General features: G+C 35.6%; 1 protein-coding gene across 1 annotated transcript in view; it reads left to right on the forward strand.

Moving 5' to 3' along the window:
* Window positions 1–15200, forward strand: part of SIPA1L1 (signal induced proliferation associated 1 like 1) — a 60190-nt gene that overhangs the window by 36856 nt on the left and 8134 nt on the right. Inside the window, exons 12-15 of the mRNA XM_070931276.1 lie at window positions 2216–2334; window positions 3456–3901; window positions 7766–8002; window positions 10602–10767. Of these exons, the coding sequence (XP_070787377.1) occupies window positions 2216–2334; window positions 3456–3901; window positions 7766–8002; window positions 10602–10767 (968 nt within the window). The remainder of the gene's footprint in view (window positions 1–2215; window positions 2335–3455; window positions 3902–7765; window positions 8003–10601; window positions 10768–15200) is intronic.

Below are 15200 nucleotides of genomic sequence, written 5' to 3' on the forward strand. Positions count from 1 at the left end.
TCCAAGTCCCAGCTGATCGGGAGAAAATGGGGATTTTGTAGTAACCTTCCCCTGGAGTGGGGTGGGAATGGAGATTTTATAGTATCCTTCCCCTGCCACGCCCACCAAGCCACACCCATAGAACCTGTAGTAAAAATTTTTGAAACCCACCACTGCCTTGGTAGGTTGTATAATGAAAGTAGAACAATATTTCTAGAAGAGCTGTTGTATCATCAATTAGTCTTAATTGTTGGGGGCAGTATGCTGACTATGTAAACCGCTTAGAGAGGACTGTAAAGCACTATGAAGTGGTATATAAGTCTAAGTGCTATTGCTATATTGGATACTTGAGTAAAAAACACCAAACTTTGGAAACAGATTTGTGGAGTAGAAATTGGCACAGGTCAAGATCAATTTCTTTAACTACTTAGCAGACCAGATGATGGGAAAAGAAACATTTTGATACAATTTGATAAGCAAACATTTTATATAATGTTACATTAAAAAGCAAAAAGATATTACAGTATAGTTTTGTTCAGGTAAACAGAAACATTTTTTTCTGTCCTATCCTGTTTGGCAATAATCTTGAAAGTAATCCATTGTCCTGGAAAAAAACTGAATGATAGAAAATGGCATAATGAAAGAAACTGAAACTGCTCTAATTATGTTTATGCTTGTAGTAGATAGCTACTATATTCATGAGGAGGATTTAGGATGTAGTGAAATATTTAGTTATCACTTCGAGGTTTGGAAGAATTTTGAAAATAAAATACAGTATTGAGTTTCAAAATGTATTCTTTGTTCTATTTATATTAAATCTATCCAGTTATTCCTCATCTCCCTCTCAGATCTACTTAGTAAGGGGAAAAATATGATTATACATATACAGTTTCCATTTGCAGAAACTATTTCGATCACATCTGCTTTTTCATTTTTTTACTGTGGTGATGGTAAAATGTGTAATTTTTCAGAATAATTTTGCAGTTCATATATTATATGTTGTAGTTTTCAACATTAACTACCATAAATACCATAAATACCATAAAGTTCTGTTATAAAAAGTACAACTTTCAAATATTTTTAATTAAAAAGTAAAGAAGGTAAGCAATTTGATGAAAAAAAGACTGAGTACAATATTACCTATCAGCCTCTCTTAGAATAGGGTGGTGTTGTTGTTTTTTTCTTTTAAGACAAGTACCATTTTACACAAACCTAAATAACTGTATTCTTATAATTGTGAGTTATATTCAGCTGACATAAAGAGACAATCTTGCTAACAGAAGCTTATTTTATTGAATGGTAGATTCAGACAAGAATCCATTTTGGGCAACTTTCCTCTCCCCTCTTCATTTCTTATTCTGCCCCTTCTCTTAAAATGCATAGAGTGTAAAGTAAAAAGGTTGCAAAAAAATAATTTTTGAAAATCCCCTCCTTTGCTATTCCATTAAAACAAGCTTCTGCTAGGGACAAATGATCCACAAGTGGAAAAACACTAAATAGATACAGCCTGATAATAGCAAAGATTTTATTCTTCAGCTTTAAGTCAGCAACGGTAGAAAACAGTTGTGTTCTGCTTTTGGCACGCATGCGTGTGCAACCCCCTCTCTCCCCCCCCCCGCTCCTGGCATGCGATGGCCCGGTAAGCCTGTTTTTCTTTCTCACCTGGCTCCAGATCCTCTCTGTGCATCTGGAAAGGGCGAAAACAGCCTTTCCCATTACCTTGGAGGCCTGAAACAGCCCATTTCCCAACTCCCGGTGGAACAGGAAGTGACTTTTTTGCTGTCCCCAGCCTCCAGAGCCTCCCTAGGAGTCTCTGGAGGCTGGGGACAGCAAAAAAGTCACTTCCTGTCCCATCAGGAGTTGGGAAATGGGCTGTTTCAGGCCTCTGGAGGGCCTCCGAGGGAGTGGGAAAGGCTGTTTTCGCCCTTCCCAGATGCATAGAGAGGATCTGGAGCCAGGTATGAAAGAAAAACGGGCCTTCCCCACCCCACCCCAGGCCCTCCGCAGGCAGGAAACAGCCTGTTTCCCTACTTCTGGTGGGCCCAGAAGGCCCAAAAATCAGTTGGCCAGCGCACGCCAGAGCTGAGCTGGCGTGCCCATTGATATGGCTACGCGTGCCACAGGTTCACCATTGTGGTTATAGACTGTCAACAGTTTCCCATTTTTAAAAAATGCCAGGCAATAGATTTTGTAAGTCTCCTGAATGAAAACACCATTATTGTATGCTATATTTCAGAAGCAACATGCCATCTGCCTGCAATGTCCAAAGTGCTGCCATCCTTCAGAGAAAGTCCAACAGGAAGATTGATGAGGCAAGATCCAGTAGTTCACCTATCTCCAAATAAGCAGGGCCATGTAAGTTCATCTTCTGTTTTTATTCAAGATGTCTTAATTAAAGTTATTGAAAGATAAAATGTCTCGTAAAAATTTGTACTTTCCCCAAATTATGGTTGCTTTTCAGAGTATAAATACGCAACAAATTTATAATAATCTCATTATTATACAATTGAGTATAAAATGTATTAATGAAAATACTTCCCTGCCAACTCAGGCAGAGTTTTGCTTCAAACTGTAATATGATACGTACTATGATCTGCAAATTTCAGAAAAAAATAATTTTTTAGAATCTATCAACATTTTTACCAGAAAATAATTCTTATATCGATCTTTAGTTCTCTATTAATATAACTAATCCTTGCTTGATGACCCTAATTGGGATTGGTAATACCTTTGCTAAGCAAAACATCATGTGACCATTCCATTTGGTGATCATAATTCGGGAAACACCATGGTAAGAAGGCTGCTTAGAGTTATAATATTACAACTCCTTAAGCTATGGGGAGATAGTTTGAAATCTATGCAGATTTGTAAGAATTCAGAGTAAATTCACTGTAGTTGTTGAATTAGTAACACCATTCTTAAGTGAATCTGGATTCCCAATTTTGCTTGTCAGAAAGTTGCAGGACACTACAACTGTCAACAGATATGAGTAGTTGCCAAGTGTCTGAATTTTGATCACATGACTATGGGGATGCAATGGTCATAAGTCGTAAAACAGTCATAAGTCACTTTTTTCAGTTTCGTAACTTTAAACTGTCACTGAATGAACTGTTGTAAGTCGAGGACTACCTGTATATAAAATACTCATGAAATCTTTTTTTACCTAATATTTACCATTTTGTACTTTTTAAGCATATTATGAAAAATAATATATTTCAAGAATATATTAAATTTGCATGGTGATAAATTTAAATTAAACACCTTAGAGATCTTTCATTGTAGTCTTTTAGGGAATGTTACAGGTTGATACTTCTCTAGTGGTATGTAGAGAGGAACGTTTCTCATTTTATGCTTGTAGATGTTTTTTTATATTTTCCCTTACTATATAATTGCAATAATGAGCAGCTCATCCCGTTTTATATAATTTTATTCCAAAATGTCAAATTTAATTCAAAATCTTGTGTGTTTATGTATAGTCCGACAGCCACTACTCCAGCCACTCAAGCAGTAATACGCTGTCCAGCAATGCTTCCAGTGTCCATAGTGATGAGAAGTGGTATGACAGTGCAGATAGGACTGAATCAGAGCTGAATAGTTACAACTACCTTCAAGGCACTTCCGCTGATAGTGGCATCGATACCACTTCATACGGTCCCAGTCACAGTAGTTCAACCTCTCTGGGCAACTCAGCAACATCTCCCCGATCAGGACTTATAAAGGAAAAAGTGGCATCACTTTGGCACAGTTCCAGTGAAGTGGTCTCCATTGCAGATCGGACTTTAGAGAAAGACAGCCACATGATGGACAGAAAAGCAGAATCTTCACTGAGCTTGGACATTCATACCAAAAGTCAACCAGCCTCCAATCCTTTAACAAGAGAAAACAGTGCTTTTAGCCTCAGTGATACTGGTTCCCATGCAAGGTAATCTTTTTAAAAATTATGTATCTAGATATTTCTAGCAGCCTTTAGAAAATAACTATATACATTTCTTAGAAGCTTGAGCAGTTTGAAGAAGAGATACTGTGCAGAGAGTTTGAAAATGCAAGTACCGTATTTTTTGCCTCCATAAGGTTTAGAGGAGGAAAACAAGACAAAAAAATTTCAGGCAGAGCCTGAGGGACCACAGATAGGTGTCCTCTCATGTGCCAGCTCTGCCTATTGACTCCTGCACTGCGGAAAAGAGACAGAAGAGGCGGGCAATGACAAAGACAGAAGAGGCGGGGTTCAGCACTGAAAAAGGACCCTGCCACCACGGCCCGGCTGCTATTCACCAAAGACACCACAGATATTTCCACCCACTTTATTTTTTTGGGGGGGGAGGGGCGGGAAACGCGTCTTATGAAGCGAAAAATATGGTATGTTTGCTCTTTCTTTTAGTGGATGGAGAATCACTCCATCTATCATAGGAATTCTTAAAACAGAAGTGTCAACATCATTGTATGAATTTTATATATTCTGCTTTTGGAATGGATGGCTATAATAAATCTATATAATAATATTAATAATACATGCATATACTAAATATTATATTTATGTGGTAACATTGTATAATAATAAATCTTCCTTTGAAGTGTAAATTTTATGGATGGGTCTTGGCATTAATATGAAAGTAGTTCAACATTGCCTTCTCAAATATTTTTTAATTTTCCAATCTAGCCTACATTTCTGGAATTATTGGTGGCTTTCCACCTGAAAGGAAGTGCTTAATTTTTTGAGATCAATTAGATGCTACATAATTAGTATGTAATAATAATGTTATATTTGGAATATTATACAACAGGCAATCACAATTTATTTTTCAGATTACTTGTGAATTATTGATAGGTTATCTAGGAACTCCTATAGAAAATGATTGAATAGAATGGCTGAACACTCAATAATTCAACTGTTACACTTGAGATTGTAGAAGACATTAGTAATAGTTAATGTGTACACTAACTGACAGCACATAATATCATGAATAAAGACTCTTGAGTCTAAACTATTCTGAATTGTGTTGCTGATTTAAAATTAAAATTAATTAATTAATTTCAGATTAAACTTTCCTAGAATACTTTAGAATAAAAGTATTCCTTTGGTCTTGGTAAAAAAAATGAGCTCTTTGTTTTGTTTTGGATCACTTTTACAAAGTGGAAAGAACTAGTAGTGTTCATTGTATACCAAACTGTGAGTAGCCACAATGTAATATTTGGTTTATGACTATGCCTATCTTCTTTAAAACTTTGTACCTGCGAAACTGTGATGGCATTGCAAAAACTTTGTTTGCTATGTTTAGCTGGATTTTGCTTCTCAAATTCTTGTGACAAAGTTACAATTTCTGGCTTTGCAACTTTTTCCTAATACTTGGAGAACTTTGCTAATGTAATTAGTCATTCATTTTATGTTAAAATCAGTATTTTAAAAGAATGTATATGCTGATAACTGCAATGAATGATTATTTTAAATTATAAAATACACTAGCTGCACAAAATTTCCAAATCTTATTCTTCCTCTGGTCAAACAATAGCATCTCTATCCCACCATTAAGTTTAAATAAGATATTCAGTAAGTTATAGGCATCTCAGCTGTCAAAATTGTCTCAACTGGGTCAGCCTGAAGTTCTAATTCCCTGTTGGACTATAACATTGCCAACTTATCTAGGGTTGTATCATGTTGGAGCCGGAAGCCAAAATGAATTTATTTATTTATTTACCAAATAACTTGTTTTGATTGCCAAATTGAAAAGACCTCAGAAGAGTTACATCAAAAACTCAATAAAATAATCAAGATATAAAATGTAAACGTATGCAACTTCTTAAGAAGGTTCTAATGCATTATGTTCTGCTTGTGAGATCTCTGTGGACCACAGTTTGTCCCCTGTGGAAATAAAATACTAGATTTGATAGTTTCTAAATTCATGACATGAAAATAAGTAATTTATTGTGAATAATGCGGCAATGCTAAGTCATCCACTGGTATTTATCTTTAGAAGATATTTGAAACCAGCATGTTAGATTCTAATATGTCTTTTATTGACGCAAACAATGCTAGTTTATAGGAAAGCAGAAGATGAATTTTTAAATGTTATGGCATATTTATACAATTAGTTGAGTCCTGGAATTCATGAAGGATTAATACATTTTACTAAACATTAATAATTTTTTAAAAATCTTATTATAATTTTTTGACATGTTAGAAGTTTCTTGCCTGTTAAATTCAGCGTGTAGAGCTAAACAGTATGATAAAATGGGCATACAAAATCTCTTAGCATTGATCCTTGCTTTGTTAGAACCCTATTGTATTATAAAAAGAAATGAAGAACGTTTATAGGTTTTTGGAAGAAGCTTCAGTAATTCAACAATTGGACCCGACTTCTCTCCTAGAAGTTATCTATTCCAAAGAAAAATGTCTCATCTGTTATATCACTGCCAATAATATAATTAGTGTTTCTCTTCAAATATTGTCTTTTATCCAAAGAAAGGATGTAATGTGTCTTTTCATAAAACATCTACCATAAGTGAAAGTGAGTGATTCTTTTCCCTTCTTGTAGCTTTTTCATCTTCCCTCAAAATTTTCTTTGGAAAATGGCTTAATTATGCAAGGTGCACAGTAACAGCAAACCAGAAAAGCAAGTAGAAAGTTCCATGGCAAGATTAGGACTTCTTCTCATGTGAAATTGACATCCTTCTTAAATTAGTAGTCCTCATATAGTGACCACAATTGGGACCAGTAACTCAGTTGTCAAGTGAAGCAGTCGCTAAGTGAAACAGCAACTATGCTTATGATCTTTCAACTTTCCTTTGCTTTACAAACCTGTGAAGCAGGGGTGAAATGCTCCCAGTTCAGACCAGATCGCCTGATCTGGTAGCGATAGCAGTGGGTGGTTCGGAGAACCGGTAGCAAAAATCCCTGCCCCCCCCCATGCCCAGCTGAGCCGCGCAATCATCAGAGGCTGTTTTTTTTTACTTTTAAAAGCATTTTTCTACATCCTCTTCGGCCGAAAAAATGCTTTTAAAAGTAAAAAAAAAAAAAAGCCTCTGATGATCGCGCGGCTCAGCTGGGATCGTCAGAGGCTTTACAAAGCATTATTTTCTGCAACCTCTTTGGCCAAAAGCATCTGGCGATCCCAGCTGACTTGCCTGATTGTCAGAAGCTTCTAAAAGTATTTTTTTCTGCAACCTCTTAAGGTTGTAGAAAAAATGCTTTTAAAAGTAAAAAAAAAAAAAAAAGTTGGCCACGCCCACCCAGTCACATTACTTCCCCACCAAGCCACACCGACAGAACCGGTAGTAACAAATTTTAGATTTCATCCTTGCTGTGAAGGTCATAAATCAAAGGACTGGTTGCCCAGTTATTTTTTCATCACAATTGTAAATGTGATGAAGAACTATCTGTATCATTCTTTTGCCAACCAATGACACTGTTGTCTGTTTACATATAATTAGAATTGCCATTCAGGGAAAAAAAATATTTTCTATATTTTTTTGTGCATGTGTGTAAAAATTATTTCATATTTTGTCAATCTTGCACATAAGTATTTTCTACCTAGTGCTGCTAGATGGTCATAATTTGCTTCTCTCATTAAGATTGGCTCTAAGAATAGATTAGGAGTAGGTATGTTTGTGGTAGTGAAGGCCAGGTTTTATTCTTCTGCTTAAATAGGTTGGATCCTTTATTCTAAGACCATGAAAGGATAGCATATAACAATTGTATTCTGTGTTACAGAGGACAGTTTTGAAATGAATTGCGTGCAATGTAAAGTTATACAGTTAAGTCAGTTTTGTCTTTCTTATGCTTCTTTCCCAGTACCATGGGTTCCCGACATTCTGCCAGCTCCATTGTTTTCACCAGTGCCAGAAGTTCACCTAAAGAAGAGCTTCATTCTACCACTTCCCCACAGTTAGCACCTTCTTTCTCCTCTTCTTCCTCCTCTTCTGGTCCTAGAACTTTCTACCCACGTCAGGGTGCTACTAGCAAGTACCTGATTGGATGGAAAAAACCTGAAGGGACAATAAACTCTGTGGGGTTTATGGATTCAAGAAAGTAAGAGCATTTTGGTTCTATTTTAATGGGTGTTTAATGGGTGAAAAGGCCTCTTTGTATTTTTCTCATGGAAAACTTTTAAGAGGGTTAAAAGGAGTGGCAATTTAAGCCAATTGAAGGGCTTTTAGAAGAAAACCTCCCAAGAGATTTATTGTCTGCTTTTCATTGAAGTACAACTCAAATCATTGAATTAAAACCATTTAATTAATTCAATGTACTTAGAAAATGTTCCTTCTCTTTAGTCACTCATTTCCTTACAGCAAGCATTTTTTTAAATTATCTCAAAATACTAAAACATCCCAGTCAATGTTTATTATTCTTCTCCCCTGCCCACCCCCTCCAATTTTAAAATCATATTGCAAAAGCTTTAAAAGGTAAATTCTCAGATTATCTCGAGAGGAATACTTTTCCACGGGATTTTTTTCCCCCTAAACTAAGTAAAATTAGAAGCATTTTAAAACATTATTAGTTGGGCTCTACAAATCCTGATCTGGATTGCGAGGAAGGAAAGGTATGTTGCCACCATTCATTCTTTCTATTCAGAGACCTTGGAACAGATGTAGAAATCATCTAATTTGTTCTAGGTTGTGTATACATTAATTAAAGTGGGGGGAGTGGGGAGATGCAACTGCTTTTTCCTCCAAACCACAACACAATTGGAAATACAGGGAGAGAATCTTAGACCTGGCCCATATCTGAAATAGCGAATGGATATATAAAGCCCTTTTGTTAACATGAAGTAGAACTACCCTACTTAATGCTAATAACCCTTTGATTAAATACAAAGAGTAAGAGAAGCAAAGAAGATCAAAGCATTGATGTCTGACAAGTAACTTTAAAAATATTCAAATGAGTTACATGTGTTACAGTAACATTTTCCCACTTACCCTTTTAATTTTTATACAGAGAACTTGTCTTATGTCACAATAATGCAATTGCGTTTAGAGCCAATTTGTTACTGAAGAACTTAACATACAATTAATCACACAGATAAAAAGTTAATCGTAGATCATTATTAAAAATATAGTAAGATGAAAGGAATAAATTTGATCTAGGTAGAAGTGTACATGAAAATCCTTTTGTCTTTGAAACGAGGGGAAAAATTGCTGTGTTCTGGTGGTTCTGCCAGAATGTTTCAGATCACTATTCAGCAAAACTGAGATCCATCTAGTTTAACAGTTTCTGATTTTTGGAGAAAACAAAATCTGCAGATAAATAGAGTAAGGCTGGTGCATATTATCCCCTCTATCCTTTCCTCCTCACAGTGTAAATTGTGTTGCATTCCAGCAAAACCTTCTCTACAATTTTCCTGGCATTTTCCCTCCTCCGCTCAGGCACCACCCCTTTTACTACCTGTATAGCAGCCAAGCATATCCCACTGATCTACCTTTCAGCCCTCCCAGGTAACCCAAACAGGAAACACAACTAGATGAACTAATTCTTCTTTATTATAAGCCTATATTAACAGAATCTTGCAAGTCTGAAACTACAAACTTCCTGCTGTCACTTTTCATTGCTTGATACATTAGGGCGAGTCCTTCTTAAGTTTCTTTCTCTGGCCCCTAGAAGCTCGGAGCTCCAGCTTCTCTTGTCTGACTGTTTCCTAGGTAGTATCTCTTTTCCTCATTCCCCAAGGTCATCCACACATTCCATGACACTACCTGTCTCCTGCAGTTTCTTTCCAGCATCTTCCTTTCTCTGCTTCCTCTCAGTGGCTGATGCTTTTGGCTCCCCCACCCTTCAAAAATCACTTCTGTTTGGGTCAAACAGTCTTGTTTTTCCTGCACATTTCATTCGGTGCACAAACCTTAACTCCTAAAACATGTTTAATTAAGTGTGAGCATGAGCCACTTCAAACCACTTTTTCCATAAATGGAAGAATATGCACAGTGAGCAATTTTGCACAATCCTTCGTTCTAGGTGGCCACAGTAATACAGATGGTGTCTAAGTCATGATTTCCAGGAATAATTACTTAAAGTAGGGCCAGACATGAACATGATGAGCGATATAAAATAGGTAGCAAGAAAATTTCTGTCATAGTGGTCTTTTGTATGTGTGCGTATCATACATTTTCACTCTTGGAATGGAAAGACAAAGACTATAGGGTGAAAGGGACCATATACAGTTAAGGACGTGTTTTGAGGAAATTTGAGGAGATCTCTTCCCCTCTCTTTTCTATGATGCCTTTTAAGGACTATTTAAATGCTCCCCACCTTAAAATGGCAGGAAACTGTCCATTATTCTTCACGGTTGTGGGTACAAGGATTCCCAACAGCCACAGAAAGGGGATTTTGAGAACCACAGGAAGTCTTGGAGCCATGATACATTTCAGTGTCCTTAAGCATTGAATCACTTCTGATGGTGATATGGCCACGGTTGCTCGTGCTGTTGTCATTAACTTATTTGTTGTAACACTTATCCTTGTTCATTTATTAATACTAAATACTAAATTATTAATGATAGTTATTAATACTAAATAAAACTCAGTTTTTCTAGCTATCTAAATAGTCACTTCCTATTTAAACTTTCTCTAAAAAAACAGACGTGATAGAAGCATTTTTTGTTTGTTTTGTAAAGTTGCATTTCTTTTCTTTTAAGGCGACATCAGAGTGATGGTAATGAAATGGCACATCCTAGGTTGCGTGCATCAGCCAGAGATCTTCGAGCCTCACCAAAGCGAGCATCTAAATCAAATATTGAAGAAGAATTGAAGAAGCTAATAGATCTGGATAGCCCAACACCCGACTCTCAGAAAAACTTTAAGGTATGACTTTCAGAATTATCAAATCAAATTGTGCTGAGAAATACATTCAGAGATAAGCTCGTAGTTCTCGTATTTCATTTGTAGTTAAAATCATAGATGAATTCACATACTTAACAATATGAAATGGAATGCTTTTATCAGTTAATGGCAGTGGTGGGTTGCTCCCGGTTCGGTCCGGTTCAGCCGAGCCGGTAGCGGTGACGATATGACGTCACCGAACCGGTTTTCCCCCCCGCCCTCCAACCCCCCCACCCACCCACGTTATTCTTACCTTTTATTTGGTCCCACCCCCAATCTATTGCTGCCTCCTGAGTCCCAGCTGATGACTAGAGGGAAAAAAAACTGTTTAAACTCTTGCCGCGGGGCTTCAAAGGGCCGTCCTACAGCTGATCAGTGTTAAAAGCAAACAAATGAGTCGGGTCGTAAGTGCGAGGACTGGTCGTAAGTATGAGGACCTTCCAGAAATGACTCTGACCAGCTAGCCACGCCCACCTAGTCACATGACCTCCAAGCCACACCCACAAAATAAGCTGCACCCACAGAACCGGTAGTAAAAGAATTTAGAACCCAACCCTGGTTAATGGGCCTGTTTTATTATTAAAAAGTATGATATAGGTTATTTAATAAATTCAGTTGATGTTTTTTGTAATTAATTACTTAGTTCAGAAAATGCTGACTGAGATGTTGACTATATCTTGCCATAGATTAAACATTTAACCTTATGGAGGTATTACACTGACTTCCAGGTTTTTTTTAGGACTCAATTCACAATATTGAATTTTATATTGAACTCTGCAGAAAAGTCTGTTTCTCTATTTAAGGCTGATTATGCTTAATTTGTTAAGTTAGTTTCAAATGATAAGGTCAACTCAGTATCTCCTAGAAACCTAATCTGTAGAAGCAAGAACAAGGCATTAATACCTCTAACAAAGTTTGCACTCACCTCATGAGTAGTAATTTCACTAGTAGTCCCATTTTTTACCTTTTTGGGTTTTTTCACAATTTTACTTAGGAAAAATGTAACTTTAGTATGTTCGCAGCTACTTCTGAGAGCTATTAATGCTATTAGAATGTTAATTTCCACATTTGCTCCTTGTTTTTTCTGATCAGAGCACTTAGTAATGACAGGCTGAATAGTTAGAACTTTTCTACTGTATCTTTGCCTAATTTTATAAATGGTTTTCTAGATTTTGGGGTGGTTACATATATTAGGTTTGCTCAAAACACTTCTTGGATTCTATAAAAGTACTTACAAAAGTTGTAATGAATAGCATTGATGAAAATCTCCAGATTTCTGAGATCTCCACACTGAAAACCACTGGGTTAACCCTTCATGCTTGTCAGACTAAATGGTTTCCACAGCAACCATGCAAAGGAGGGCACAAGAAACTTCTTTCTTTGCTTGTCAAAATCCCAAATGGCTTATTAAAACTTCTAAGGATGAACCACTGTGTACAGATTATTTTTCATTGTGTTGTCTTTAAGGCTGATGTGGGGGGGGAAATTACTGTAAGCAAGGATTCCACCATCCCTCCCATTGTTTTTTTACTGGCTTTATGACGGGAATGATGAATATTCCTTTCATGATTTATCAAACAAGTTGTTATCTCTTCCAATAAAATCCCTATTAAGTTAAATGATTGATTATTGCAGTCAGTGGCTGGTAAAATGTCTGTTGTGAAAATTTTTATAATCAATATAATCTTCTCCATTTAGATGATAGATGGATGCCATTTCATTAAACAAATGTTCTGCCAAATATATGACAGAATTGCTATTGCAAGCCTTTCTTTAAATATGCTTCCTCTTAATAAATAAGGATATGTCCTTGGAAAAGATTAGCTGTTGTCTACAGAGTGTAGTTTCCCCCTCCCCACTTTGATTTCCTTTTCTCCCTTTACCGTAATTTAGCTTTTCCTCTTTCCCAAAAGAAAAATAGGGAGATAGTGGTCATGTTTTTTTTTTAAAAAAAACTAGGAAAGTTTAAATGAGGCAGTGTACAGTGTCTCCTCATCTTCCATTGGCAGATTCTCTATAAAAGGAGGAGGAAGAAAAATTACCAAGGAAGAAATATTTTTGCAGCCGACAAAAACTTTATGACGTTCCTTTACAACATCTATTTTTATTTTTTAACCCAGTCATATTTTAATAGGTAGGAACTCTTATGATGCGTTGTTCTACAGTATGTACAAAATGATGATCTGATTGTCTACCAGATTTGGATATTTGCCCATTTTATTTTTGCTGAATGCATATATGAAACAGGAGTCTCAGTCCTTATTTTTAGACAAGGTAAAATGCATATACATACACATACACATACACATACACATACACACATACATATCAGTTTGCCTTTCTTAAAAAAAAAGCCCCTCCTTTCTTAGAAAATCCTGTTATTTTATGTTCCATCATATTGCAGTGCTTTCAAAACATCATTTGAAGACTATAAGTAGATAATAGGTAAAAAGAGAAACATATACTTTTGAACACATTTTCTAGTGGCAAATTATTTAGTAAGTATCTGATTTTGAGGTTAATTCTTATTACAAACTTAGTCAGAGGATGTCTATGTGAACATACTTCCTAGTTATATAACAATATTTGGTACCGATGATTGAGAAACTTTGGTAATGTGCTCAGAGATATAAATATTCACATCATTATGTAACATGCAAGGGCTAATGTTATGCTATTGCAAAAAGTTTCTGCCATAGCAAATAGCAACTTCTTAGTATATTTCAGGGGCTTTCCAAATCATGATATTTTGTACCAATAATGATCACTATATTTTGTAAGATTTCAGTATCCAGGCCTCACTGAAAACATTTGAGTCATAGTAATAAAAACAAATATTTTGAGGCCTATTTATGTATTTTTCCTATTGTAAAGAAATAACTGATAAAAGTGTAGACTAGTGCTATTCTAGCTATTATCTAAGTAATGTAGTAAATTTTATTTATTTATATTTTCTATTTCTTAATTGCTCATTTCCCTCATTGAGGGGCTCTGGCCATTGTACAATATAATCAGTAAAATTAACATTAAATCATAATTAATTTTAAAATTATAAAAATAACAAAATTTCAAAAGATGAAAAACTCCAGGATGGGGAGTTAGCAGTTGTTAATAGATGCAAGGGAGGTTCTCATGAGATTAGCCAGCCCTATAATTGTTCGGGCCTCCATGCAAGGCCTCACAACCAAGTTCATAAAAATATTTTAAGGCTTTGATTATCTGATGTCTCACCGCTGTATGAACTTATTCAAGAATAGAACACAAATGAATTAAATAAATGAATAAGATTTAGCACCTGCTGAAATTATTTTATGCCCCAGTGCATAATTACAGCAATGAATGTTGTATTGCTGTACTTTTAAAAGTAAATCTCATTGAACTGAATATGACATTTTTAATATACACTCAGATTGTACATTTCTTTGAATTCAGTTCTAAAATGATGTGAAATGATAATACTACCTTTCTTAGATTGTTAAAGCAGCCACATTCCCCCCCGCCCCCAGGATTGAATAGCTACCATGTGATCTCTGCAAAACAAAGATGTGTTTTAAGGAGTCATAGATACTATCTTGGCACCCTCGTGTAATTTTAGTAAGAATTCTGATTATAATGACAAAATCTAATACAAACTAAACCTAGAAGAGAAGTGAAAGAAAGGATAAAAGTGCAAGGAAAAAGAAAATGAAAAGAAAAAAGTAAAACCATGATAAAAGGAGAAAAATATGTAAAGAAGTAACTTCCAACCTTCATCACAACAGGTATAAACAATTTTAGTGACTCCTTATTCCCTTCTAAGTTTACAAACAGTCATTTCTTCTTCCTATAGCCCGTCCTTTATCTATAGGCAAATCTATATAGAATCATCTTTTCAGTCCTGGTGTCAGCAAAAAGTCTATAAAGCATTGCCAGGAATAACAACATAGATTATTTTAACCTTGTTCAAATAAATCAACTTTATGTCCCTTCTTTTTACTTCTAACAGTTTTTATCATTCAAATATTGTCATAGGATTTGATTTATCTTCATTTCTTCGTTGTTCCATCACCCTTCTTTAACAAGCCTCTTTTCTAAAGCCAATATAAAAGCAAATGTCCAGGTCCCTCTCTTGGTTTATCATTTGTATTTTCCTTTTGAATTTTAGGACATCAACCAATTTCTTTTGTAAATCAGAGAAATATTTTTTTCCAAGTCATTCTCTTGGCTTGTCAGTTGTAAATCTAACTTTGATACCATCTCTACATAATTTATTCAGTAATATCTTTTTGACATAAAACAATCCATAGAAGCAGATATCATTACTGACATTGTTGATGTGGCTATTACTTTCTAACACCTTTCTTCAAAGGTCTCTTTCAGTATTTTCATCATTATAGTGGGTTTTTTGTTTGTTTTATAGCCTTGCATTTTTTCCT

The sequence above is a fragment of the Pituophis catenifer genome, unplaced genomic scaffold, assembly GCF_029215685.1.
Source record: "Pituophis catenifer annectens isolate HBS135680 unplaced genomic scaffold, rPitCat1.0.hap2 SCAF_1, whole genome shotgun sequence".
Lineage (NCBI taxonomy): Eukaryota > Metazoa > Chordata > Lepidosauria > Squamata > Colubridae > Pituophis > Pituophis catenifer.